We start from the raw sequence: 25,539 nt of genomic DNA, 5'->3' as shown, positions 1-25,539 counted from the left end.
CAAAGCTGACAAAGATTGGTACCACACAATGGAAGCCATAGCTTAGTTTGGAGAAGAATGAGTGGTGGCCAGCTTCTCTGCTGCAAACATAAAGGATTTCCAGAAAGGGAAGAAGTTGGGAGGAGTGATGTATCTGAAAATCTACAGAATTTGTGTTTGAATCTCTGAAAATTAACCGATGCCCAAGTGCCAGTAACTACTGGGAACAGTTGTCTTAGTTGTTGGAAGTGCTGCGCAGTGACACCTCCAGTCTATCATCGTTGAAGTTGCACCATGAACACCACCACCAGGGAAGAAAAAACCTGCCTTGAGGAAGCTTTTTAACCTGTGCCTTGGGGTTGGGTGTGCAGAAAGCAGTAGACTGCTGCATTGTCGTCACAGGTAGGCTTGTGTGTGCAGTCCTCCACAAGCAGCATCTCTAGGCATGGCTCTTCATTAGCTAAAAAGGGCAGGTCTGTGCTCCAAGCCCCTATGGGTTGGTGCCGCACTTGCAAACCCAGACAGAGGCAATGGTGACCTGCACGATGCCTTTTACAGCTCTTGCCTTGCAGTAAAGTCCAGAGCTCGACCCATGAAGGCTGACCAGCATGTATGTGCCATCTTTAACAACTGGCGCCTTGCCTGGATCTTCCAGAGCTTGAAGCCTTTCGGTAGCAGCTGTGACTCCTACTCAGACCTCCTTAGCTGCCAGATGTCTGTGAAATGTGTGCTTGGTTCCTTGCAGAGGAGATGGTATCTCCGTTCAGCCATGCTTCTTGATCTGTTTGCTGTTATTAACTAGAAATGCTGCTATCTTTTGTGATACGTTGTGGTTTATCTCCTACGCACTTTTGTTTATGCAAACCACAAAAGAGTTGCTGAAGAAATTATTCACTTTTCTCCCTCTTATCTTAATGTGGGAGGAAATTGGTGGAGAGGTGAGGAAGGGGCAAATTCATATCTGTGGTGCATGTTTATTTCCCCATGGGTGGGGGCTGGTTTGTGGTTTCCCCTTTCTTCTCTTTCCTCATCCTCTCCAGAAGTGCTGCGTCGTACATTACATGGACTCTGATTCCATAAATACAAAATTAAGGGTGCCGTCCTTTCTCACACCCTCCATTATTGCTGCTGAAGCCTTGCATAAGATAAATATCAGGGAGTTTTGTACCTACGGATAAATGGTGGGCTTCATTTTTATCCCATGAGTGCCTGTTGGGTAGAAGGGATGCCTCACTCCTGGGCAGTTCCACTTATGGGGAGTGGATGGATACCTTCAGGATGGGGAGACATCAGGGTGAGCCAGGCAGAAGCCATTAACCCCCAGAAGGGGAATATCTTGAACTCGTGGGTGGTTCTCACCCCGGCACATTGCGTGTAGGCTGGCTTGCCCAGGGCTGCTTGGAGAGCAGGGCTTGTTCTGCAGCGTGCTGTAGCTAGCTCTCGTCTGGGGTGACTCTTCTGGAAAGGGTGGATTGTGCTGCTGCAGTCGATGTGTGGGACTTGAAGCTGGTGCATTGTGTTTTCCAGGCTCAGCAAAGCCCATCACTTGTTCAGTAATTTCAGTATAGTTATGAAGTGTCATTGGGAGCTCTTGACTTCCTCATAATTCCTTTTTAGTGCGTTCTTAGAAAGTCAATTTTCTGAACACAACTGTTTCATTTTAGCTGTGATAATGTCACAACTTTAGGCAACTGGGACTAGTGCTGCTCTTGTCTGGCTTCAGGTCATGTGGTGGGGAAGTTAGCGCTGCCACGCACCTAGCAAAACCCAAGTCTCTGTTTTGCTTCAGAGATGTTCATTTAATCAGAGAAGAAAGGAAAAAAAAACCACCAACCCCTCGTCCCTTAAGCAGAACTGGAGAAAAGGGCTTTTGTCTGGCAGGAACGGGCAGATGCTGTGGAGGGCTGAAGCCTGTGCCCCAGCTGGTCTGCAGCCAAATACTACTTTCAACGAGCTATCCAAAATGCGCCGCACGCCTGGATATAAGAGTTCTTCTCTGCTTACTGCGGGGTGATGTCTGTAGGTGTTTTGTATTCCCCATAAGTACCTGGGTTATAGGTGGGAACAAATGTCCAACCAAATTGGTGGTGAAACTCTATGGGGCTGCAACTTACTTTCTCTCTGCAAGCAGGAGCACTTCTGGTTTTTTTGTCTTTTCAAGGTTCTGGGGGAAGGGGAGGTGGAAGGTAAGGTTACATCTGTCCTAAATCCATGACTTTTTACAGAGGTTAAAATCCCAGCTGAACACATCTCTTCGGTATGTAGGGAGAGTAGTTTAATAACTCAAGCAGACTCCTTGTACTAACACATGTCTGCAATTAGTGCTGCGGCTGCCAGTGGGGTGTGAGGATAGCAGGAAGCTGGCAATGGAGCTGTCTACATACGTACTAAAAACAAAAAAGGAAAAGAAGAGGAAAAAAGGCACATTTTCAATGCAAGTGCTCTTTTATCTTTTTTCTTTTTAAAGGTGAACTTGCGGGGTGATAGGTGCCAAGCTGAAAGCCACAGACAAAGGATTTCTTTTGCAAGCAAATATATATACAGGTTCTAAGGGCAAAAGTCTCAGTTTCCTCCCTAAATTGCCCTTTCCTGTTCTTTGAGGGTTGTTCTGCGGCTTTCCAGCTCTGGAAGTGGCTGATGACAGCTAAGGTACACATGGAAGCAGACAGGAGAGCATGGAGAGGAGGAGGAGGGTTGGGAATGGGAGAGTGTGCTCTGAAAAGGCAGAGGGAGCAGCTTAGCTGTAGGTGGAAGTGCGGAGGAGCTGGGGCCGAACTGCTTCTGGATGGTTTCTGCTGTAGCTGTTGCTCATACGATTTTTCCTTTTTAATTGTCTAGACAAACGGAGCCACTTTCAATCAGGCAATTGGTTTCTTAACAAAAAAAAATAATCAAAGGAAGCTAACTTTAAGCATTCACTGTAGTAGAGATGTGTATAACGTATGAAAAATTCCTGTAAATCAAGTGGTGGTGTTTTTTCTAATCACTGAGCAAGAAGTCGGAATTCCGAAAAGTCTGTTCCATGAATTCAGTAGCAATGCAGTCTGACCTTGGCAATTGTTTGAGGCTTCTCTGTTGACCAGTATTCAAAGTTACATCACAGAGCATTAAAAATAAGATTAAAAAATGTAATGAAACTAGAGAGTTATTTTAAAAACTGATTGACCATTTATTTGCTCTCAGACAGTTCCGTGGTAAATACAAATTCTTTTCTTCCTCACAGCTTGCTGCTTTGCAGCTGCATGTGAAAAGGAGAAAGCACAAATGATGAACATGTTGAACATCCTTCCCCACCCCAAGGTCCTCTTTATCTGTGCTTTTTGGGAAGTTGGATGTTTGTTTTTTCTTTGCTTCTCTTGAAACAGTTCTAGGAAAATTCCCCATTCAGAAAGGGGTAAAAAAAATCTCTAATGTACCTAACGTTAATCAAGTGGAAAAAGTAAAATAATACTTGATATTAATTTTTTCCATATCAAAGCAATAATAGACAGAAAGCTGATAGAAATTTTTATTTGTGCATTTGCCAAAAATAGCTGAGTGGCCCGTGGTCTTTTTGTCTTTCAGTAGAGTCTGTTAGAACATCTAAATAGTGTCAGGCTAAGTCAACACTTAGGTATGGTATTTTCAAGAATGACATCCTCAGATTGGATGACACTGGTGATGAAGTAGCTGTGTGTAGAAACCAGGATACAAATACTGTAGCAACCCTATTTCAGTATCTGCTAGTCATCAGTCAGGATGATGCATGCAAGAATTAGAAAGAGGGAAAAGTTCTAGAGAGCTTTAGGAAAATATAATTGACTCTCGCCATTAGCCCAAACGAAGAGAAGTCTGTAGACTGTGGGGGAAAGATTGTCCCTAAGAAAGGCACTGCTTTTTTATAGGTTCATCCTTGACTTCTGTTGTGGTTGGGAAGCATTTCTGTCCCTTGTTTACACTTTAATGGCTACCCACCCTGTTTTACTCAGTGTCTTTATTGATGCACTGGAGTGTTCAACTAGTCTTGGGTATCCTTTTTCTTTCTTCTTTGCATAGTGTGGAATTGTAGTTTATACTTTTATCCATGCAGATGTTGGGACACAGCCCTGGATATGAAGTGCTAGTGAGTCCTTGGGAATCAAAATTAAAATAAACAAGGCTTTCTAAGGTGGTGACGACCCTCTTGCTGAGTCATTTGAGGGTTTGTTTAGAAGCGTTATCATTTACAGTAAGTAAATATGAGGCTAGAAGTTTGTTTTACCATTTGTAAAGGCTTTACTTTAGCTAGCTTGCTATTCCAGCATAGCAACTGTGGTCCTCTGTTTATTGCCTTATGTTTAGTAAATATTTTCTTTTCCTCAATGTCAGTCAGAATTGACTGAAGCCTTATTGATTTTGAAAGAAGGTACAGTTAGCATTTATGAGCATCTTGGAAGAGGCGCTCGAACTTTCAGGGGACTCTCACAGAGCCAGCTGTGCTCAGTGTTTTCCAGCATCAGGCTTCAAGGCCACAGGTGCTGCTGGAGCTGTGAAATGTGCATGCATGGGAGTGTGAGCACACCGCTTCTTTCATGGGTTTATACAATATTGACTTGTTTGAATCTTTATTTAGCATACAGGAAGCTGAATCTTGAGTTTCAGTGTTTGTTTCTGCAGGAGAGAGCAAGACGAAGAGCCAAGATCAATACTGCTTGCAAAAACAGAGCAAATCAGATTTAGGCTTTTGTAGGATCGTGCCCCAATTGAAAGAGACTCCTATATAAGATGGTATATAATGCCTGATTGTTTGGAAAAGCTCATTACAATTTGTTGTACAAATATTTTTGTACAAAAATAGGATTCTTTGTGTGAATGAGATTAGCAGGAATGCTTTGTTGCAGTGCAGTTTCTTGGTCTGTCAAAGATGTGACCTTCTGACGTTGGAAACAACACCAAGAAGAGATGCAGAAATTTTGGCTATGGATGGGAACTGCATTGGAGTCTCAAGGAAGCAGATCACGAGTTTTGGTTTGTGCTCGTAAAAAACAAACAGTTACCCTGCTACATACAGCCATAACATGTGCTGTCAGTGTAATAGGTAAAGTGGTAATTAGTACTGGCTGTCAGGAGCTCTGGGGTCTAGAAGCTGGATATGGACTCTAGTCCTAGGTGGAATGCAACATCTAAAATAGATGTGTAAATCAGCCAGGAAACATGTTAGTTGCTTGGTTGGGGACATGCATGGACCCATTTCTCTAGAGTGCGCCTTATGATCTGCATAACTAAAATAGTCATACATGGTGCTGGAGTCTGTGTCTGTGTTTCCTTTTCTTCTCTGCTTCAGAGGAATTTAACTCTGTATATTCTATTCCACACGTAAAGTTTCTGGTGATAAATCTGCAGGATCTCTCACACTGTCTGGGTGAAATGTGCTTTCCCATTTTTGGTGGTGTGCTGTAGTGAGTACCTTTGGTGGTGGTAGGGGAGGCTGCTTCAGGACATGACTACCATGCTTCTGTTTTCTGTTATCATTGCAAGTTAATTACAGGCTCTTCTGTTGTACTGTATGCCTCTGAGAGGACTTTTGTTCTAGCTGTAGCTCTTCAGCTTGAAGTAGTGATTGGAGGAGGAGGTTGTTAGGCAGGGCTGGTAGATCCTGCTGCTGACTGGCACAGATGCCTGGTACAGATACTGGAATTGTTCTGATCAATGCTTTCCTATTGTTGGCATGACAGACAAGGAGATAAACCTTTCCTCCCCCTTTTTATCTCCACAGCACTTCACAGAGTTCCTGGATGAGTTTTCACCGGATGTCCTAGGCCAGCTCTTGAATGATCCTTTCTTGTCTGAGAAGAACGAAATAATGGAGGTGGAATTGTCTCCGGCATCCCCAGCACCCCTTATCCAGGCAGAACACAGCTACTCCCTCTGTGGGGACTCTCGACCTCAGTCTCCCTTGACCCACATCTCAACTGATGACAACTTCAATGAAGGTAGTGTGCACTGGGCCCTTGTTCGTTTGTCATGAAGGTGCTGTAACAAAATGTTCTTGGTGGGGTGATGCTGCACAGAGGGTGCATGTGAATGCTGTTTGTGAATTGATAGAACTACAATGATTCTATGGCTCTATGACTTGTTTTCTTTTTAGTCTGCAGGCATTGTGAATAAAGAAACATGTCCATAGACAGGGAAACTGTGCTCAGCAGAAGTTAGTGACTTTGCACTGTAAACATTTTGAATTAAAGTGCCCATCAAAAGCAATGGGAGAAGGGCCAGAAGTACACTTGTTTTCAGGTAGCTGAATCTGTGGTTGTTGGAGATAAATGGAGACTGATAAATCAAATGAGTCAAATGAGGACCACCATGAAGTCTGGGTACTGTAGAACATGACATGTAAGGAAAGGGTGAGGTGGGTTTTGTTTGGTCTTCTGGAGAAAAAACAAAGGGGAGATCTTATTGCTGTCTATGGCTATCTGATGAAAGCGTGCAGAGAAGACAAAGCTGGACACAGTGATGGCACAAGAGGTAATGGTTGCAAGTTGCAAGTTTTTAGGAAATAAAAAAAAGGCAAAGAAAAAAATAATGCCCATCAAGAAGTCTTTGGTGATCTTCTAAAGACATAACTGCAATTTTATAGATCCTGTGGTTGTACAAAATGGCAATGCATCAAAAATGATGAAAGCCAGCAGCATTTTTAGCAGTTATCTTTAGTTCAGCAGTTATAAACATCTGGAATGGAAAAAAGGGAAATGCAGGAATGGTGGGAGGAAGAGATCCAAGCTGCTTGTTCTGGTGTGAAAATAGCTGCTGGCAGGAAAGGGAGTTCAAGGTAGAAACTAGTGGTTGATGAGGAGCAAGGACATGAATATCTGGTGACTATTAGGAATAATCACCATGGCAGAATTTCACTCCTAATAATTGGTTTACGTCTTCAACATTAGCTTTACAGTGAAAAGCAGTAGAGTGCTAAGATGCATCACAATAAAAGGGAGAGAGATTAGTGCTTTATATCTAAGCATTAACAAGCTAAGCTGTTTATGAAGATCCATCAGGACATAAGTTTTCAAAGGCTGACAGTTTTGCAGTCCAGAATGCTGTCTTAAAACAAGATGCGGTCTGTTAGAGATTTCACAAGGGGACAAGTAGTAAAACCTGTCAGAAGGCTTTTCAGTGTGAGAAAAGATTTTTGGACATGATCGGGAAACATCATCTACAATGAAGCCTTCCCATTTTTATTTCCCGTTTTATGCATATTTAAATTAATACATACAGGAGATACTGACTGTGGCAGGAGAAACAAGCACAAGAAACTTGGGAAAATAAGCTTCTCTGGAAGTTAATAGGGAGAAGCTTCAAACTAGGCTAAAAGTGAGGGGAGTTTTCTTTGGGGAAAAATCCTGAAGAAATTCAATACTGCTGAGACCACTGGGTAATTAATAGACCTCTAGTCAAATGATGTTTTAAAAAGCCAAGAAACATTAACAAATGGGTTTAAAAATAGAAAATGAAGGGAAAGCATTTCATCTTCTGTTCACTCCGCAGAATGTTTCATAAGAGAAGAGTAGGAGGGAGTTGTATTTGGTGTTTGGGATTTTGTTAATCTTAACCCTGCAATGATGCTCACAACCTTTCAATATGTATTGGCTGGAAAACAGTGAAGCTCAGAGAAATACTTGAGGAAATTGCAGAATTACAGTTAACATGGCTGTCTGATAGATATTCAAAAGCATCACTGATTTTTCAGTCCTTGAGTCCGTGAGAGCAGGAGAGAGGGGGATTTTGTGGGTGGCAGACTGCAGGGTTTAGCACTGGAGATTGAAAGCATCTGTGTTGTTAGGTGGTGGAGGTACACAGTCCTTCTGGACAACTAGTGAATGCCAGTCCCCTTGGTGGAGTAAGGGGACAGATACTGGGAGCACCCGTGTGCTTTTGGGGAGCAGGAGGTACAGGCTGTGGAAGGGGACATCCATGTGCTCCAGCATGATCTCCCCTGCTGGGGAGCTGGCAGTGGTTTTGTGGAGCAGCAGGGGCTGAGAAACGAGGTTGGCTGAGGGGCTTACAGAAAGAATGTGCAAAAATTTTTACATTCTCCAAATAACCACCCCGCTGGGCAGATGGGTGAGCTCTTACAGCTGTCGTGTTTTCATGGTTTTTCCATGGCGAGGCTTCATGAGTCTGCATGACCCTGCCCTGCAGGACTGGGAGTAGAAACAGGCTAGTGAGGAGGCTCACGTATGGCACTTGCATGCGTGTGAGCACACGTGCTATGGACAGACGTGCAGTGACCTGTGTGCCTGCAGTCAGCAGCAGCGTGAGGAGGAGGAGGATGGCACAGGGCAGTTAAGCTGAGTCTGGGTGCCGTTTCGGAGCTTCGCCCTTAATTCTGGAGGATTAAGGGCCTGGTGTTGTGCACAAAGCACATGGCAAACAGGCTTCGTTCTCGCTTCGCAGTGAAGTCAGTTACCTGATGTTTTTCTTTGTAACTCTTTTAGCAGCTGTCCTGGCGATGAGTGCTGGCGGGGTGTCCCCCAGGGTGCCCAGAAATGCCACCCCCTCCTAGGCCAGTGGGTGCTGGGGGCAGGCAAAGGCAGGGGACGTGCGGGGAGGGGGGAATCCCAGGATTTTCTAGGGCCAGGCCTCTTTGCCCGTATGGCTAGGTAATGCATACTTGGAAGGGAACCAATTACGTGCCTTGCTGTTGCTGTCACACCAGCAGCTACTCTGTTAGTGTGACCTGGAGCTGCAAACTCCTTTCAGCAGAGGCAACTTTTCAATTGCCGCATGGCAGCATACGATGAGGTGCAGGCTGGCTCCCCCGATGAGGTGCAGGCTGGCTCCCCCGTGGCACTTCTAACTTGGTGTGTGTTAATTGTGTAATGCTAATTGGCAGCTCAGCCCTTGGGTGCCATTTCCGTGCCAGTGGAGGGAGGCCCCCTGCGACGGTGGGGGACAGGGGTGGATTGTACCACACGGGTCTGGTGTGCTAAAGGGAAATGTACCAGCCTGCCTGTAAAAAATAGCCTTAAAAACTTAAAAGTTTGTTTCCATGGCAACAGGCCTGTTGGAGATGGCAGGGAGGCGTGAGTGACAGCTGGGGGTGTGCAGTCCATCCTGGGGACAGGGTCCTGCTGTCTGTGTGGCCCAGGGTGACCCAAGCCACCGGTCCCAGCCCTGCAGCACTGGGGCCAGTGTGCTGCCACCAGGCCGGCCCCATGGCGTGCCCCTCCACAACCTGCCTTTCTGCCCTCCTCCTTCAGTCTGTGCCAGCCTGTTGGAGGAGGGAGTTGGGTTTTGGGAGTTGTCTCCGTCTGGTTCAATGGCACCCAACACCACTGGCTTTCATCTCAGTGTTCACAAGTGCGGAGTCCCAGAGCCCCAGGGTATGGGGAAGCTGAGAAAAAGGCCCATCTTGTTATGCACATGATCTTCAAGGCAGGTTTAAGCCATTCAGTGTCTATTTCTGCCTTTCATTTTTTCCCCGCCAAGTCTCCAACAACCTTACTGAAAATCCTATTCAGTGTTTCCTTTCAGGCATTACAGGGAAGTGAGTGATTGCTCTAACTCCATAAGCACCTTCTTGCCCACTGTTACAGGGGAACAATTAACTTCTGCTGTGAACTGTTCCTGTTGGCCACTACCCAGCCATTACCATAATTTCTACAATCACTACATTAACCTATTCATGCTTCTGTAAATCTTAGGTAAAGGTGTTTTGGGTTTTTTTGTTTTGAAAAGCACTGGAAATGTAAAACCTGGCAAACTCATAAGCCTGGGTTTAACTCTTCTGAGAAATCCTTTGACCTCAAGGTGAGGACACATTAAAGTGCCCATAAGATCAGGGTCCCAACACCAGTTTCCCCCAGTTATTTGCTCTTCTGACTTCACTGTATTGAGACTGTATTTCCCCAATTTTGTGCAAAAGAACTTTTCTGAGTGCTCACAGCTTGGTGCTAGCGTCGGGTCTCTGAAGGTGTCAGTCGCTAAATCTCCAGCTTGTAAAAGCATTGGCAAGAGTAACTGTTCTAAAGCAGATGTGGGCATGACGCCTGGCATTTAGTTGTTTGGTTTTTCCCCCTCTGAGAATCTATTCTTATATTCAAATTTGCATAAACTTTAAAGATACTAGAGAGAGAGATATTTATAGGCCTGACCTGCTTGCTTGCAGCTGGCTCACCATGAACTTTTGTTTGCCTGAACTGGTGAATAATACATCTGGCCTGGGGAGAGCTCCAGGCTGTAACATGAAAAAAGAGGCTGTGTCCTGCGTACCGATGATCTGCACTGGCTGCACTGCTGCCTCTCTTGCAGCAGGTTTCTGCTTTCTAGTTGTGAGCCCTGCATTTTTTGAGACAACTGCAGAGTAGATGTGGAAAAGCATGGTGAGTAGTTGTGAAGTGGAAAATGCTTCTTTGGAAGGAAACGAAGAAGCTGGGAGAGGAGACTGAGAATGGGTCTGATGTTTAAGCAAGACCTCTTGCTGTGCATCAGGGCCTTTTGGGGCACAGATTAACTTGTGGCAGTTGTGAATGGTTAGGGGGAAAAGCGAAAAAGCTTTATTTTCTGTTATGGTTGGTGCATGTCTGTCTTCAGTTTTCCAGTCTCTGGGGGCTTTTGCAAAGGGAGGGCTGTGGGTCAGACAGCCAGGAGCAAGGCAGGAACTGAGTTTCAGCAGGGACTATGAAGAGCCTCCTATGTGTCTTGGTATGGGAGTGTAGGGCCCTTCCCTGCTTTCCCATGCTTTGTCTTACCAGTTGTAGGCACCAACTTCAGTGTAGTGGCTGCCCCTTGCTTTGGGTGTGTGAGATCCATGGGTGAGGGCTGAGTACAAGTAATACTGAGGGGCTGGTGTGCAGCAGGAACGCAGAGGCTGCGGCATCTGTGTGGGGCTCTCCATCCTCTGGGATCAGCTGAAGTGGTGGGGGTGGTTCGTGGTGGGTGGGTGTTTGTGTGTGTTTTCTGCTTTGTGAGCCTGGTAGGGCACAGGCAGTGGATGGCCAACTAGTCATTTGTATGGTTTCTTTCCTCAAATTGTGGCCAGGTGGCTGGGTGCATTCCTTTCCCAGTGTCCCCGGAGGGCTCTGCTTGTGAGACTGTTCGTGGTCCCCACCTGCCCCTCCTGTTCATGCTTTCCTGCTCAGGAATGCTTTGAAGTTCCTTTTGGATTTGAAGCAGCTTGCCTTGGCTAAAGGTTTGACAGAGTGATTGCAGAAATGGTATGTTTCTGTTTTATGCTTAGCTGTGCCAAAACTGGGGCTGGCCCCAACATATAACCTGTATTGTTACTGGGTTTTTTACTGCTGAGGTTATGTTTTCCTGTAATGTGCTTTTAAAACTTAAAATTTTGTTTTAAAACTTCAACTCCATCTCTCTACGTGGTTTGAAAAAGAAAAAAAACCACAAACCAACAAGCAAGAAACCCAGAACAAAAAACCCCACCAAAATAGTTGTATATGGCTCTAGTGCAAATAGCCCGTCAACAATAAATCTGTTCCTCCTCTCAGGCAGCACTTTGTACATGAAAATACTTGCTTGTGTATGGAGTCCACAAGCAATAATCAGTGCCATGTACTGTCTCTGTGTAGAGGTGTCTGTGGGCTTGAGGCTTAGGGTGGTCTTCATGCATTTTATATGTGTACATATGTATATACACACATAATATGTATCTGTATATATAAGTCATAATATATTATGTATAGTAGGTTACATTATATATCCTAATTTTATTTTTTATATAGGCTATATATAGAGAGATATGTTGTTCTGTCTGTTTTTCTCCCAATCAGTGGAATATGAACAATGAAAATGGAAAATCCTCTGCCATGAGTTTAAAGGAAATGGAACTGGACAAAGAAATACACTTGTGTTTTGAAAATATGCTGTCAAAGCCATACTGATAATTTTTGTGAGCACATTCCAATGCAACTTCTTTCCTGTGTGGGTCTTTTATTTTTGTGTGTTTATTTAGGAAATGGGGAGGAAGCCATTTGGTGGTGATAGCCTGTATTTGGGTGATTTTTATGTGGAAGGGTAGCAGTCAGCCCTTGTCAGCACGTGCAGTTTTAAAGGATGAGAAGACTTTTGAACTATACATCCAAGGTCCAAAATCTCAGTAGGTCACTCTGCATCAAGCCTGTAACTTCTACTTGGGCTTTAGTGTGTCTGAAAAACATCAGTTTTTATTTAGAGGTGTGCATTTTGGTGCTTATTTAGGCTTACTGTTAATAATTGACAACTTTATTTGCAGTCAGACCTCTTGTAGCTTCCAGTTCCTCATATGAGATCTCCTTATGGCCTTTGTTCCTACTGGAGTAAAGAACCATCTGCTCTCGGAAACCTCTTTCCCCAGGTGTTTGTAGGCTGTGATAAAGGTCCCTCTTGAATTCCGCTTGGATACAGTTTAAATGAACTGCGCTTCCTTGGTGTTTCCCTGTAGGGAGTATCTTTGGACATGGAGCTATTGCAGTTCCCTTCTAAACAAAGGGACCTTTGCAGTTCCTTTTCAAAACTCTGTGTCAAGTGACCACAGGCACTGATTTCCCAGGAATAGTTTCCCTAATGATGCATATTAGGGGAATACTTCTCCCACTTCCAGTCCTGATCTTTCTGAAACCAGTGATCTCATTCTTTCTGTAGTGTTGCACTGGGAGTTCATGCGCGTTTAGTTATGCACTGTAAGCATCAGTTCCTTTTAACGTGTGTTGAAGCCTGATGGCTGCCGTAATACAGATACGCCTTCAGAACATCCGCATGGGGCGTGCGGAGAAAAATTCAGGTGGGTGAGAGAGAACTGTTGTATTTTAACACAGTGCTCCTCTGGATAATTTTCACATAACTTTAAAAACATAGTCTTTTATAGGACATATAATAGTATCAAGCTTTAAGGCTGTAAATCCAAGCTAGCACCTCAGTCTGTGCCTCAATCTCATATATATATAAAGGGTAATACTCTAAAAATGACATTTTTCTATGCCTAAGCAAAATAATTAAGAACATCAGGGACTGTATCCCAGCTGACAACTGTGGTTGTGTAAAGTCTTAGTTTGAAGGAAGGTTAAAGCAGAACCGAGACATCTCCTGGCTGGTTTACACGACAAGATGATTCTGACTGAAAACTGTCAAATTCTCCCCAGGAAAGAGGGTATTGACCCTGGTTGTTTAGGTATGGGAGGAACATTGTGTCTTTGTTTCTGTCTTATTAACTTCGATAGTGATACAAATAATCTGTGGGTTTTAGATGGACTCTGTGCCGCTCAAAGTGGGATGCCAGTATGACTGGTGATCATTTGTTAGTAGAGATACTGCTTCTGCTGTACGTTGTGATTACTGTGTGTATCACTGCTGCTCCTCTTTGCCCATTTATTTAATTTTCCCTTCCTGGCACTTTAAAAAAGAACCCCAATGTTTGGGAGTCAAACAGTACCTCCTTTGTTGAGGCTGTTTTGAGGGCTTCGGTTTCATTATTTGTGGTGGGAGTGTGTGTGCAGGCTGGGAGGGGGAAATGCCATCTGGAAAATCTGTAAGAGAAACTGTTTGTCAATGAATGTGGGCTCTCACCTCGTGGAGGAGGGGGAGGTGGATGTAGTGCCATTGGAGTTCAGCATTGCAGGCATGATAAACAGGACTTGTGTCTGCCAGGGGGGGTTACGTGAGCCTAGAGCTGGGTGCTGGGGATGGTGTGAGCCCAGGGGGAAGACAAGGAAGCAGTTATTCCTCCAGAAAGGTCCAGCTTGCCTTTGGGAGGCTGGAAAGGCTCAGACGGCAGAGGTGAGGATGTAGAACTTCCCTGCGAATAGCATGGCCAGCAGCACACCCAGAGTCTGTGCACCAGCAGAGGCCTTTTCAGGTTCGTGGTGGGGTGTTTCTGCCAACAGAGGGCGAGTGGCCATTTCCCCCTCAAACAAGTTGTGAGCCTCTTTGAGGAGGTGTTTTCACCTTGCAGTCAGCCAGCTCCCAGTTTGCAACTGTATTTCTGTGGTGCAGAGCTAGTGAGCACCCTTGGATACAGCTAGCAGCTGTATAGGAGTAGCAACCTCAGAGACAGGATCCAGGCAAGCATCGAACAGTTGTCCAAAGTACAGCTTTGCAAACATGAACCCTTGGTGCAAATTTAAGTGCCAGTTGAGTCAAAGTCTCTTATTAACATGTGATGAGCTGAGTATGAGACTGTTGTCTATGGCATGGCAGTGCAGAAGCCATGTGGGCTGTACATGCAAGCCTTGTGGTTCATGGTGGCAGTATAAAGTCTGTCGTGGACCAAAAGGAATTAGTTGAAGCCCTTTTGCTCAAATCCGTGACACAGCTGAAGAGCAGGATTATTTAAATATGCTTGGCTGGAGAATAGTTTGACGCATTAGGGATCTTCTTGCATTACCCTGTCCAGAGATGTCTCTTCTGATAACTGTGCAAAGCACTTTGACCAGTAGTCCATTGTGGTCTCCATAAGTTCCCAGTTTTGTCTTTCTCTAGCTGTTTTATCTGTTGCTTGGACAATGAGCTTGGAGGAGGCGAGAGCTGTCTCTTCATTCTGCTTATAGACATAAGGATATCCCTTGATGCTTCTGCAGGTCTTATTTGCAGGCTTGTTTCAAATGACATGCAGTGCACGCATCTGTTTTCTGTATGATTATGATCTGTTATGGTTGTCGTGGTGGTATGGGTGGGTTTTTTTCCTTCAAGACTAGGTTCAGTGGTACACCCCTCATTTGGGTTTGTTTACCTAGTGGTACTGTCTTCCTTTTTACTGCAGGGAAAGAAAAGGTGAAAATCATGTTGTTTCTCTGAATACTTGCATTCTCTGTACTTGGGAGGGATTGAGGGAGAGAGTGCATCTCTAATTTCCTTTATTTAAAAATACACAACTCCTCACTGATGCAGCTTGGTTATCCATGCAAAAAGTGTCTCTGATAAACTCTTTAATGAAGGATTAAATGAGTGCTGAAACGATGTGGGGAGCAAGGGAGATCTTTTTAGTTGTTTTGTAAGCTGTTTCTCTGTACATCTGTCATAGAGGGTGACATTTACTCAGTGTTGGAGAAGATTACTTTTTCTCAGGAAAAGAGGTGCTATGTTGGGCAAGATTGAAGAATTAGTTGGATAGAATAATGTTGGATAGAAGTAATTAAAATAAGGAAAGGAAAACTCACTGAAAACTGATATTAAAAAAACTGTACAGTTGAGGTAAGCATTTTTGATGTTATTTTCCACTTTTCCTACCCTGCCTTCCTGTATTATATAGAACAAGGAAAGAAGCAAAATGTTGCAGTTCTTCGGAGAAATATGAGGATCTTAGAAAGCTACACATGGTGTTGTTAAGAGACTATGTGTGATTTTTTAGTATCTATATATAAATACAAATATATATATATAAAAAATAAACAATTCTTCCATGTACAAACACAGTCCTTCTTGGTTGTCTGTTTTTCATGTATGCCTAAATCACACATACTGATTATTGCTGGAGCTGTGATGCTTAGAGGAGCACTGAAATCCATTTCTGTTGAAAATTGTCATCATAATGTATGTGGTGTGCAGCACTGAGAGCAGTTGACTTAGGTGTTGTGCACCCAAAGCCAAGAACTTGTCCATAATTCAGTCTTCATTATGGACTTTAAATATCTTCAGCTTTTATTGTGCAAAATGTTGTATAGCACTTTCCCTTTTGAGTACAGTGAACTGGAGAAAGGAAAGTAGAAAGGGAAAGTCCAGTTGTGGTATGTTGAGTAGATCTTACTAGCGTTGCCCATCTTAACTGCAGATGATGGAACTTGGGGCCGGATTAGGGCCTCTGAAGTAAAGACAGAGAACAGAAAAAGTTTGTTTGCTACTTGGACACGTTGCTGTAGATACGCACAATGAGCAGTGCTTACACTTACAGTACTGAGGGACTTACATCCTGTTTTGAGCTTGCTCTCTTGCACTGTCATGTGCACAGCATCTTACAATACCTTGCATGTCGTACCAGGGAGCAACCTGTACTCACGATGAGTGCGGCTGGGAAAGAAAGGACATGTTTAAAGTTTTTCCTATCAGCAAGAACATTGCTCAGTACATGGATTGAACTTTGGCGCTTTGTAAGGCTCTTAGATTTTTATTTTCTTTTAGAAAAGGAAGTGGAAGATGCATGCTAAACAAGAGTCTGCAGGGAAAATGGGGCAAGCTTGACAGCAGAAGCAGCGCACAAAAGCTTTCTGAAGAAATGTAATTTTAGTTTTGGACACAGAAGATAAGATCTTGGATGCATGTGTCACAAATCCTGGGTTGCTGTGATGAATGGGTTTTTTTGATGCTTGATTTGAAACTGATGTTTAACTTGCAGAAGTGGTAGATGCTCACAGCTGCACCTGAAAACTCAATGCATAATGTATTTTGAGAAAGTATAATAACAGTGCTAAATATGTGAAAAATCAAATTCCAGTTGTCTCCAGTTGGCCATTTCAAATTACTAGATACTTTTTGGCCTAAATCTTTCCATGGCTCACTTGAATTTTCAGGACTGCTGTGGAAATTAATTCAGGTCGGTGAAGCATTTCCCTAGGAGGGAGTTAAACAGCTCTATGGGAACAGAATTTGAATTTATTTGGTAAAGGAGATATTCAGGTCGGTGAAGCATTTCCCTAGGAGGGAGTTAAACAGCTCTATGGGAACAGAATTTGAATTTATTTGGTAAAGGAGATATGAGGCTGTGCATAAGACAATGAGAATATCAAAACATGAAATAGCCTCTCTGTTAGGGGAGCGCCATGCATTCTGCTTGTTAGGTAAGGCACAGGTCCTGTAGAGAAATTCTTTGATCACATTATTAAAACATTCCTGTTTTTAGATGTGCACTGAATGAAACCTTCATATATTTCTTAATACCTGGGGACTTTGTAACATAAATGTTCAGTTAACATAGACTGTATGTGGAATTTAACAGCGCTAGTGCGTTGCGTTGCACATAGAAGCGTCACCTGGGATTTTGCTGAATACTGTGTAAACTCCTTAGATGACATATTCCATGTGCCAAAACGCCTAGCATTATTTGACTTATGAAAGGGTAGGTAAAGGGGAGTGCTTTTAATCTAAACAGTCATTGGATGATAGAGCTCATAGGAAGTTCTATGAAAACCTCATAAAGTTCATAGGAAATTTCAGCTGGGAAAGGGGGCTGACAGGCAGTATTACTTGTTCATCAGTGAGCTTTGGAATCAGTGTTTTGAAGCCTGAGAAGAGATTTTTAACAGCCAAAGTGACCGTCTTTAGGATGTGGATTTTCTTAGCCACTTGGATAGATAAATCTTGTTTAGACTTTCTTCTCTCTGTATCTGAATGACTTGCAGCATATTTGTCTCACCTTAGCAATGCAGTATTGCCCTGCTGTATCTGTCTAGAATACCAGAACCGAGATCATTTTCTCAGCCTTTTGTTTTGGAATCTGTCTCATTAGTTCACCCCTACCTCCTGGATCATGTCAAATATAAATATAAGCACTGACCTTCAATTTCATGACACGAGTCATCTACTCTTTCCACAGCATGTCTTGCTTTGTTTGGAGAAGACAATTTCCTTTCCTCCAGTGGGTTTCTTGAGCCAGTCTCTGTTTTCCTTTCATTTCAGTATTTCATGCACACCTCCTTGCTTGTTCTCGTTATTCCATGAAACCTCTCTCATGGTTCTCCATACCCCTCTGTCTCAGAAATATTGTCTTGGAGAGTGTGCCATGCCTCTCGGTATGACCAGTATTCTGTAGCCTGCTCAGTTTTTCCAATGTTTGCTTAGTTTTCTGCAACATTCTCAAGGGCTTTGGGAGAAGGGCTGCCACTTTGTTCTGCTAGTACTGTGCTTGGCAGAGTAGTCTAAGGTGCTAAGGGGCTACTATAAGAATAAACTTGATTTTCAGCTAATGACAACCTGCTGTGCTCAGGAAGAGGACAAAGGAGGGTAGGAAATGTCCTTGCAGCTCTCTTGGAGTAGAGGAGATATAATTGGTGACTTCAGAAGCTGGAATATGTTAGAAGAAAGTAATGTTGCACAACACTGACAGTGCTAGTGGATGTGTAACAGGGGCTTGGAAAAAGTGGGGAGAGGGGAGTGTCGAGGTGGGATTTGACCAGTGTGTTGCTCTATCCCTTCATTTCACAGGGTTGTTCATGTGGAATGACAGCTGTTGCCATGCATCATAAGAGGCAGTGTCAAAAAAGTGTTAGATGCAGTTCTTCAAAGTTGTCTCAGTGTTAAACACTGTATGTTGCTGTCGCTGAAAACCATTTGTAACCCTACAAACTGGTTAGACCGGCTTTGAAGCCTAGATTAACTCCAAGCAGTTTGTGCGGATCTAAGTGGTGATGGCAGGGATGTCAGGTTAATCAGCAAAGTCAGGTTCCAGAAGAGTAAAATGACCGGCTGAAGGCCAGCATATCTTGCTGTTTTACAGCAGCTGAATTCTCATGAGTCTAGGGATTAGAGATGATAAACATCGCAAAGTGCAGCCTTAGAGTACATGCCCTTTTTTTGCGGGGCACCCAGTGGCTAGATTTCTGTTCTACTTGCACAGTGATACAAATGTCAGAAAGTTCAGGGCTAATTACTTGCTTCACTGATAGCTCTCATTTATATGCAGCCTCCCCTCCCAAAGGGAGTGTAAAGTAGATCCCAGATGATAGCACTGCCATGGGGTAGCTCATCCCAGAGGTGTGAGGCAGAAAGCAGAGGCTCCGTGCAACATGTTGTGGGGAGAGGTTTTGGCAGAACTTATCCAAACAAGCATTTTAAAGTTTAATTTGCCAAGGGAGTCTGGATTTCCAGGCAAAGGTACCGCTTTAAATCTCTTATCTGAATGATCCACACACAGTAAGCTAGAGGAAGTCCACAGATCCACTGAATCTTTCATTGCATTCGGCACGGAGGGAGCTGCGTTCTTGGGTTTGTGAGTAGAGAGGCTCAGGGAGGTTGAAAGAGAGCAATGTCCTGTCTCCTGAGTTAATATTTAGACAATGCTACCTCTTTTTTTTCATAAATACTTCTATTTTTATATTTCTGCATTTCCCAGAAAGCTTTGGGAGTAAGTTCTCCACAAACTTAAATACAGTGTTTAGCCCTTGCTGTACCATTGCTGCTTTTGGCAGAGCTGGGCTTGCTGTTGTTGACTTCTTATTACAGGATCTGTGTTTTTCATTTTTAATTCCTTGGTGTGTCTGCTCAAATTACCTCCTTCCTTGCCGTTGGTGGAGGTTAGGTCCCACCACAAAGTAATTACTGGCACCGGAGACGCACATGCTTCTCCCTTCTTCCACTCACCCAGCCTCTGCCCAGTGCCTGTGTGCCGTATGTGCGTGTGGTCTTAACAGCAAGGCAGACAGCAGCACGGAGGCTGTAAAGCCCACTCTTATTTTTGTTACCTGTTTGCAGCTGAACTCTGTTGACATCTCACCATGTGATGTGTAAGTTCGGTGTGTAAGGGGCTTGTGTCAGCCCTGCAGACCGCTGGTGGCACAGCCACAGCACCGTGGCTGCCTCCCACAGTGTTGATGCAGCGTGCAGCTAATTCAGAGCTCTATTGCTGTTTACTAGCCGTATGGTGTACGTGCTTGCTCTCTGCTTTAAGTCTGTATATGCAGTAAATACTCTGAAGGCAGGAGAAAGCTTTGAAAGAAAGATCAACACTGTTACGTATTTGGCCTCAGATTCCAGCTGCTTGATTTAATGGACGTGCTTCTCGCAGCTACTGATGAGTTGTGGCAGAGGACTGTGCTGTATGCTCTTGAGGGGCAGTACAGCTGGTGTAGGGTACTCTCCTGTAAGAGAAAAGAACTTACATGACTGAACTCTAGCAGTAGGGATGAGAATTTTTTTTAAGACAGATTTACAACTGTCAAAAATACATTTGATTTTTTTTTTTTTTAAAGTGGGGTGGTTAATAGCCTTGTGGAATTGTTTTAAAGGTTAAATCCTCTCAAGGTCTTGATCTTCTGTCATACTTTAGACCTGGGAGAATAAGTCCCTTCTCAGCAAGCCAAACAATGGCTTCATGAATGGAAATAGGGGGCTACCAACTTCCCATGCAAGCCTTCTTCCAATTCTTGACAGTGCAAGGCAAACCTTTCAGCTTTGTCCCCTGAAAAGTGGCATGACCTTCTTTGGATTTGTAAGCTTGCAGTAAGTGGAGCTAAGGAACAATTCTGCCAACATGCAATGCGTGTTTCATTGCTGCCAGTCAAAATACGCATCCTGTGCTGTGACTTCCAGAGGGTCTGGGGAGGAAATTAGCACGATCACCACAGCACTGGTGCTCTGGTGAAATCATCAAAGTCTTTGTCCTCTTTTATACTTACTAAATGAGTCCTTGGGAGAAAATTTTTGAAGTTGAGAGTATGAAAAATGCTTTGTTCTTAAAAGTATAATATCACTACTCCAGTTATTTGATGATTGCAAGCAGTAGAAGGAGCAGAAGTCTGGCTAAACGCCATCTATACAAGGAGGAATAAAACCGAGTGAGCAGGCATTAGTGTGTGTGGGATATGGCTCTCTGGCTGCTTTACCCAATGGCTTTTGTTTGGTCTTGTTCTGCTGCGTGTTAGCAGCTTTCGGCAATCTTCAGTGATTAGTGCTCTGTCTTTCCTCGCTGCTCCTCTCTGTATCCTGGGGCTAGGATTAGGTTACAGCCCTGAAATGGCATGGTTGTCTGCATTGACTAAGAGCTGAATAGTGAGGACAGAGTTTTGTTGATGGACTGAAATGCCTTCTGTGTTTGTTTCCCTTCGCTGGAGGAGGAATGACATTATTTTCATTTGTAGTATTTCTGTCTTTGACCTAAACATGTGGTGTCTGATTTCCTTCCCTGGCAGGTGACCTGGAAAATGAGGAATGGTGTCTGGCTGCAGAGCTTACTCCAGCAGGAATAAAGACTGAGCCAGTTTTGTGCGAGACATCAGGCCTTGCTCCCTCAGTCAGTCTCACTGTCACAGCCACATCGCTGGAGGGGGAGCAACCAGAGCTACAAATGGATGCCCTGGTACTTTTTTCTGTTCTCCTCTGTGCAATTAGCTATAGGTTCTTCTATGCTTGCATACCAGTGTGGACTCCTTAGTGCCAAAGCCTGTCAATTCAGGATGCATGCTGCAGGCTGCTTTAATGGTTTTTGAAGTTTGCTGGTGTCTCACTACTGCTGTAAGAGCTTATGTTTCAAAACACTTACCTGCATCTTCAGGTCTTAATGGTTAGATGCACTACTTTCTCTTCTATGCTATCCTCAAAGCCTGGGGCCCTTGCGTTTTAAAAAATATTTAAACAGTTTCTAATGAACCAGTCCCACCTGAACTGACTAACCCATTTGCCCTATTGAGCCTGTGACAAGCTAAGTGTTTTCCATAATAATGTGCTTTAGTGCTGTTGTGCCTTCCCATAATCAGAACAAGACTTCTTGTTTGAAATGGCTGGAGAGTTTCCCTGTTTGCCTGCTAAGTCACTCTTGCCAGATTTGTGAAGCTTTGACATTTCAAGCTGTTGCTGCTTCCACACCAACCTGCCTCATCAGGAGCATTTGTGATGCCTTTCTGACCACAGCTGGAGCAGCCAGTGGGCATTTTTAAGGGCTTAGTTTGCCTGTGGTTGGTTTAAGGAGAAGGAACTGCAGTAGCTGAGGGCTCACCAGGGTCCCCTGTTAGTGGAGGAAGAAGCATGATTGTTCTCAGTCCCCAGGGTGCAATGTCAGTCTGGGCCAGGTGGAGTTCATATATGCTAAAAAGTAAATGTTTCCGCTTGGATGTGGATCAGAAATATGTGCAACAGAAATTATTTTATGAGAAACTGAACAGATTAAACACAAGTTTCCCATAATCTTCTTCTGAATATGTTGTCCCTGGTACATAGTCCTGCTATAGCTTGGCATGCTGTGATTTGCAAAAAGTATATTGGGAATAGCTCGTGGCTCATTACCGTTGCATGGATTAATTAACACAGGTTATTGAGATAGATTTTGGCTGCAGTGAGCATGCTGACGTGCCAGACTGACTGACTGTAGCGCACAGGCAGACTGGGCAACAGCTAGTCAGCCTGGTGCCCCAGCCCTGTCAACGGGGCAAGCCAGATGTCTTCCAAACTTTGGACAGCTGCGACTGTCTCTTTTCCTGCTCCTCCACACTGTGATATGAACTTGGTCTGATAATGTGGTGCTGAGTGACTTGGCACCTTGCTCTTTCTCCCAGATAACAACGGTCTTGGAACAGGCTCTCCCCCACTGCCGGGAGTGTTTCCCTCTCTGCTCTAACAGACTGTGTGGTCCAGCAAATCCTAGTAGCAGCTCTGTTGCTAAGAGAAGTAATTTGAGTGGGTTGCATGCTAGCTTTCAGTCTGAAATGTCACCTCTGAGGTGTAATCTTTTATTTAACTAAATATAGTAGTAAGAAAAGCCATAGTGGGAGTAGTTGGGGCAGCATTCTCTGTAGCCTGGTTTAGCAAACTGTGTGAAACAGTTAAAGCTTTGCCTGTAGCAGAGCCGGAGAGGGAAGAAGAAGTCGTCCTTGTATCCTTCTATTAAGATTTTAAGATGTACTTTGGGTTTTCATGCTGTTAATTTCTCTTTTCTAGATGAAACCACTGAGCCAGAAAGTTCTTCCAGAGATTAAATTGGAGCCCCATGAAGTGGATCAGTTCTTGAACCTCTCTTCTAAGGAAGGTCTGTTAATTACCAACACAAAATACGGTGGGACCAGAATGCACAATAAATGTACTTTACCCTGATTAAATATTTGGCTTCCTCATTCACCATGTTAATCTTTAGGCTGAAGCTGTTGCCTTCTAGGGATTCAACGCAGGCTGCTGAAGAGCCAGCCTCTCTCTGATCCATTTATGTGTTTTTTCTTCTTTTTTTCCCTCCCTTGCTCATCATAAAGAAAATGATCCATTTTTTGTCTGTAGCATATTAATAATTGTACAGTTACTGGAGGGAGTTTGAATCCTTCAAGTACAGGATTATTTAGGCTAGAAGAGAAATCAATTTGAAGGAACTTAACCAAGGCATAGAAAACATGAAGAGCATAAGTGGAAACTTCACTGTTTTAACCTCTGATACAAAAGCAAGGATGTGAGTTTATATGAAATTAGAAGTTAGGTGCATCTGTTCCTAGTCCATTATTTTTAGCAGACTTTTAAAGAATGACCAGGACCTCTTTGCACTAGTCTGTAAACGAGGAAGGAGGAGCAAGGATCCCTGCCCTGAAAGTTAAACAGGGCTTTGTGGCACATGATCTGTTAACCCAAGAGAAGTTTGAAAAAGCCAAATATTTGGGCTGAAATTTGAGCAGATAACTGCATCTCCATTAGGAACACTTGATGTTCTGTTAATGAATTCATTTGTATAGGTAAGTAGAACTGCTTTAGGGAGAGAAGCAAGTGGTGTAGCAGGTGGAAAAAGGGAGGCTGTATCTCAACCCAGGGCATACATTCAGTTGCTCAATTTGTGCAGTTAGGGGCCTTGCTGTTTTTCAAGTGTGTGTTGTCTTCTGGCAACTACTAGATATGATGCAAGACAGAGAGAGCTCATGTGTAATTGCTTTTCTTTGTTACTGTTTTTCTTCCTTCCTCCCCCACCACCTATTTGATTTTTTCAACTCCAATTTTCATAGTATAACAGAAGTGGAAGGCAGCAAATTCAGCTCTATCTTCCTATTCCCAATTTTCATCGCTGTAAATTTCTCTCAGAGGAAAAATGACTATAGTTGTGGCTGGTTTGGACATTTGCTAAATTGCCCATGTAATATGAGTAAGTGAGACATTGCCCTGCTTCTCGTGGTTCAGACCCATTTGGTCATAAGCAGCACTTTGCTTGCCAATTCTAGCACAGGTTTTTTTGGCTGTAAGTGCAGCAGAAGTTAGCTTATGGCCCTGGATAGCACAGAGAGAGATTCCTGCGGTCGTTGTTTATGCTGCTCCTGCTCCATCAGTACATCTCACTTCCTACCAGTTGTGGCAAACCAGGTCCTTAGGAGCCAGATTATTTCTCTCCTCCCTGTTTATATAACACCTTGGGCACAAGCCCTTCTCTTGAAAAATAATGGCAATTTGTTTAATACACAGCAAAGTTAGGAAAGATTATTGTTTTTGGAGAGAAAGTACACTGGCTCAGAGCCCCTCTGTTAATGTGGTTTCCGAGGGACAGGGGCCTTGTACTGGTTATACTTAAACCTCAAAATATTTGGAGAAGAATCTGAAGTGTAGGTAGAAAAGACTGGAGCATATGTGCGGAGCCCTGTTTTGTCTCTTGAACCTAAAGATAGCTGCTGCAATTCATTCCTCCTTTGGAGACCTGCATGCTCTGAAAATCTTCCAAGTTGCCACTTTTCTTGATCCATTTTTTAGCAGACAGTCCCAGTCTTGGAAGCTGGGGTGATGGTGGTGGCTCTAGTGGAAAATTAAATTAGCACCTCAAAACCTTGTGTTATATGTCTCTCTTGCCATTTAGCAGTGGATCCCCTTCATTTGCCTCCAACCCCTCCCAGCAGCCATGGCAGTGACTCTGAAGGAGGGCAGAGCCCGGCTAGATCGCTCCCTCCTTCAAGCCCCGTCCAGCTACAAGCCACGGCTAAAGTGACATCGCGCACAGCTTCAGTGCTTTCCAATTCCCCTCTCCTGACTGCACCGCATGTAAGTTTGGCTGGCTTTTTCCAGCATCTATCTATCTGCCTCTGGGTTTTTTTTTCCTTTTTAAATTTTCTTTTTGCCCTGGATTTGTTAATTTTCTGGGATTTTTTAGATCTCTGGTCAAAACTGCAGATCCGGTAATTCTTGCTCACTGGTCTGTTCTGTTCCCACAGAGAACAGTGTGTGCCTCTCCTCTAAGTTGAGACAGGGTTCAACAGTGTTATTAGGTCTCTTCCACCATGGATTGTGTTTTGCGTTAGGACCCAGCCCTGCTGGGTTAACCTGTCCCTGGTAGATCTGCATCTGTCCTCTTGTCTTGTTGAAAGCAAGTGGGTTATCTTTAGGGAGGGACTTTCAGTAGTGTTTCTTCTCATTTGTCTCTTTCCCTGTTTGAGCTAAAGGAAGTTTTACTGTTGGCCTCTGTGTGCAGAGCTGGGCTGAGAACAACTGTTTGAGGGACTCCTGTCCCAAAGGTTCAGTCTCTGAATGGAAGCTATCTAAGAAGTCTTCCGCTTCCATGCATTCCCAATTGCAAGTGGCTGCTGTTATAGTAGGCAGTCCTTTCTGAAGTGGAAGAGCTACTGCCTCTCCTCCCTAACAGCCTTTTCTCTAGGGCTGTGTGCGCTTACTGTTGTATTATTTCATTTCTATGACACCTGGAGAAATTACAGGGGACCGGCCCGCTCATCCTGACAGAGGAGGAGAAGAGGACGCTGATAGCAGAGGGGTACCCAATCCCTACCAAACTGCCCCTGACAAAAGCAGAGGAAAAAGTGCTGAAGAAAATCCGCAGGAAAATAAAGAACAAGGTAAATGTTAGTTAGCTTTGATGGGTAGTTTCTGCTTTTCCTTCATTTAAAAAAAAGCTGCAACAATTCTGCAGTAATGATTTGTTGGTACTGTTGAATGCTATAAGATGACTTCTAATGAAGTGTTTTTCTTTGTTCCTAAACACATCCATCAAATTGTCTGTCACTATGACAGTGT

General features: G+C 43.8%; 1 protein-coding gene across 1 annotated transcript in view; it reads left to right on the top strand.

Annotated features, from left to right (window-relative positions):
* CREB3L2 (cAMP responsive element binding protein 3 like 2) overlaps positions 1-25,539 on the top strand; it is a gene marked incomplete at its 3' end in the record, with an annotated part of 80,115 nt that overhangs the window by 40,107 nt on the left and 14,469 nt on the right. The window contains exons 2-6 of the mRNA XM_080391619.1: positions 5,714-5,930; positions 20,760-20,926; positions 22,501-22,588; positions 24,374-24,555; positions 25,215-25,361. Of these exons, the coding sequence (XP_080247745.1) occupies positions 5,714-5,930; positions 20,760-20,926; positions 22,501-22,588; positions 24,374-24,555; positions 25,215-25,361 (801 nt within the window). The remainder of the gene's footprint in view (positions 1-5,713; positions 5,931-20,759; positions 20,927-22,500; positions 22,589-24,373; positions 24,556-25,214; positions 25,362-25,539) is intronic.

Source organism: Falco punctatus (assembly GCF_963210335.1).
Source record: "Falco punctatus genome assembly, chromosome: 6".
Classification (NCBI taxonomy): domain Eukaryota; kingdom Metazoa; phylum Chordata; class Aves; order Falconiformes; family Falconidae; genus Falco; species Falco punctatus.
This window is presented reverse-complemented; position numbering and strand designations above follow the sequence as displayed.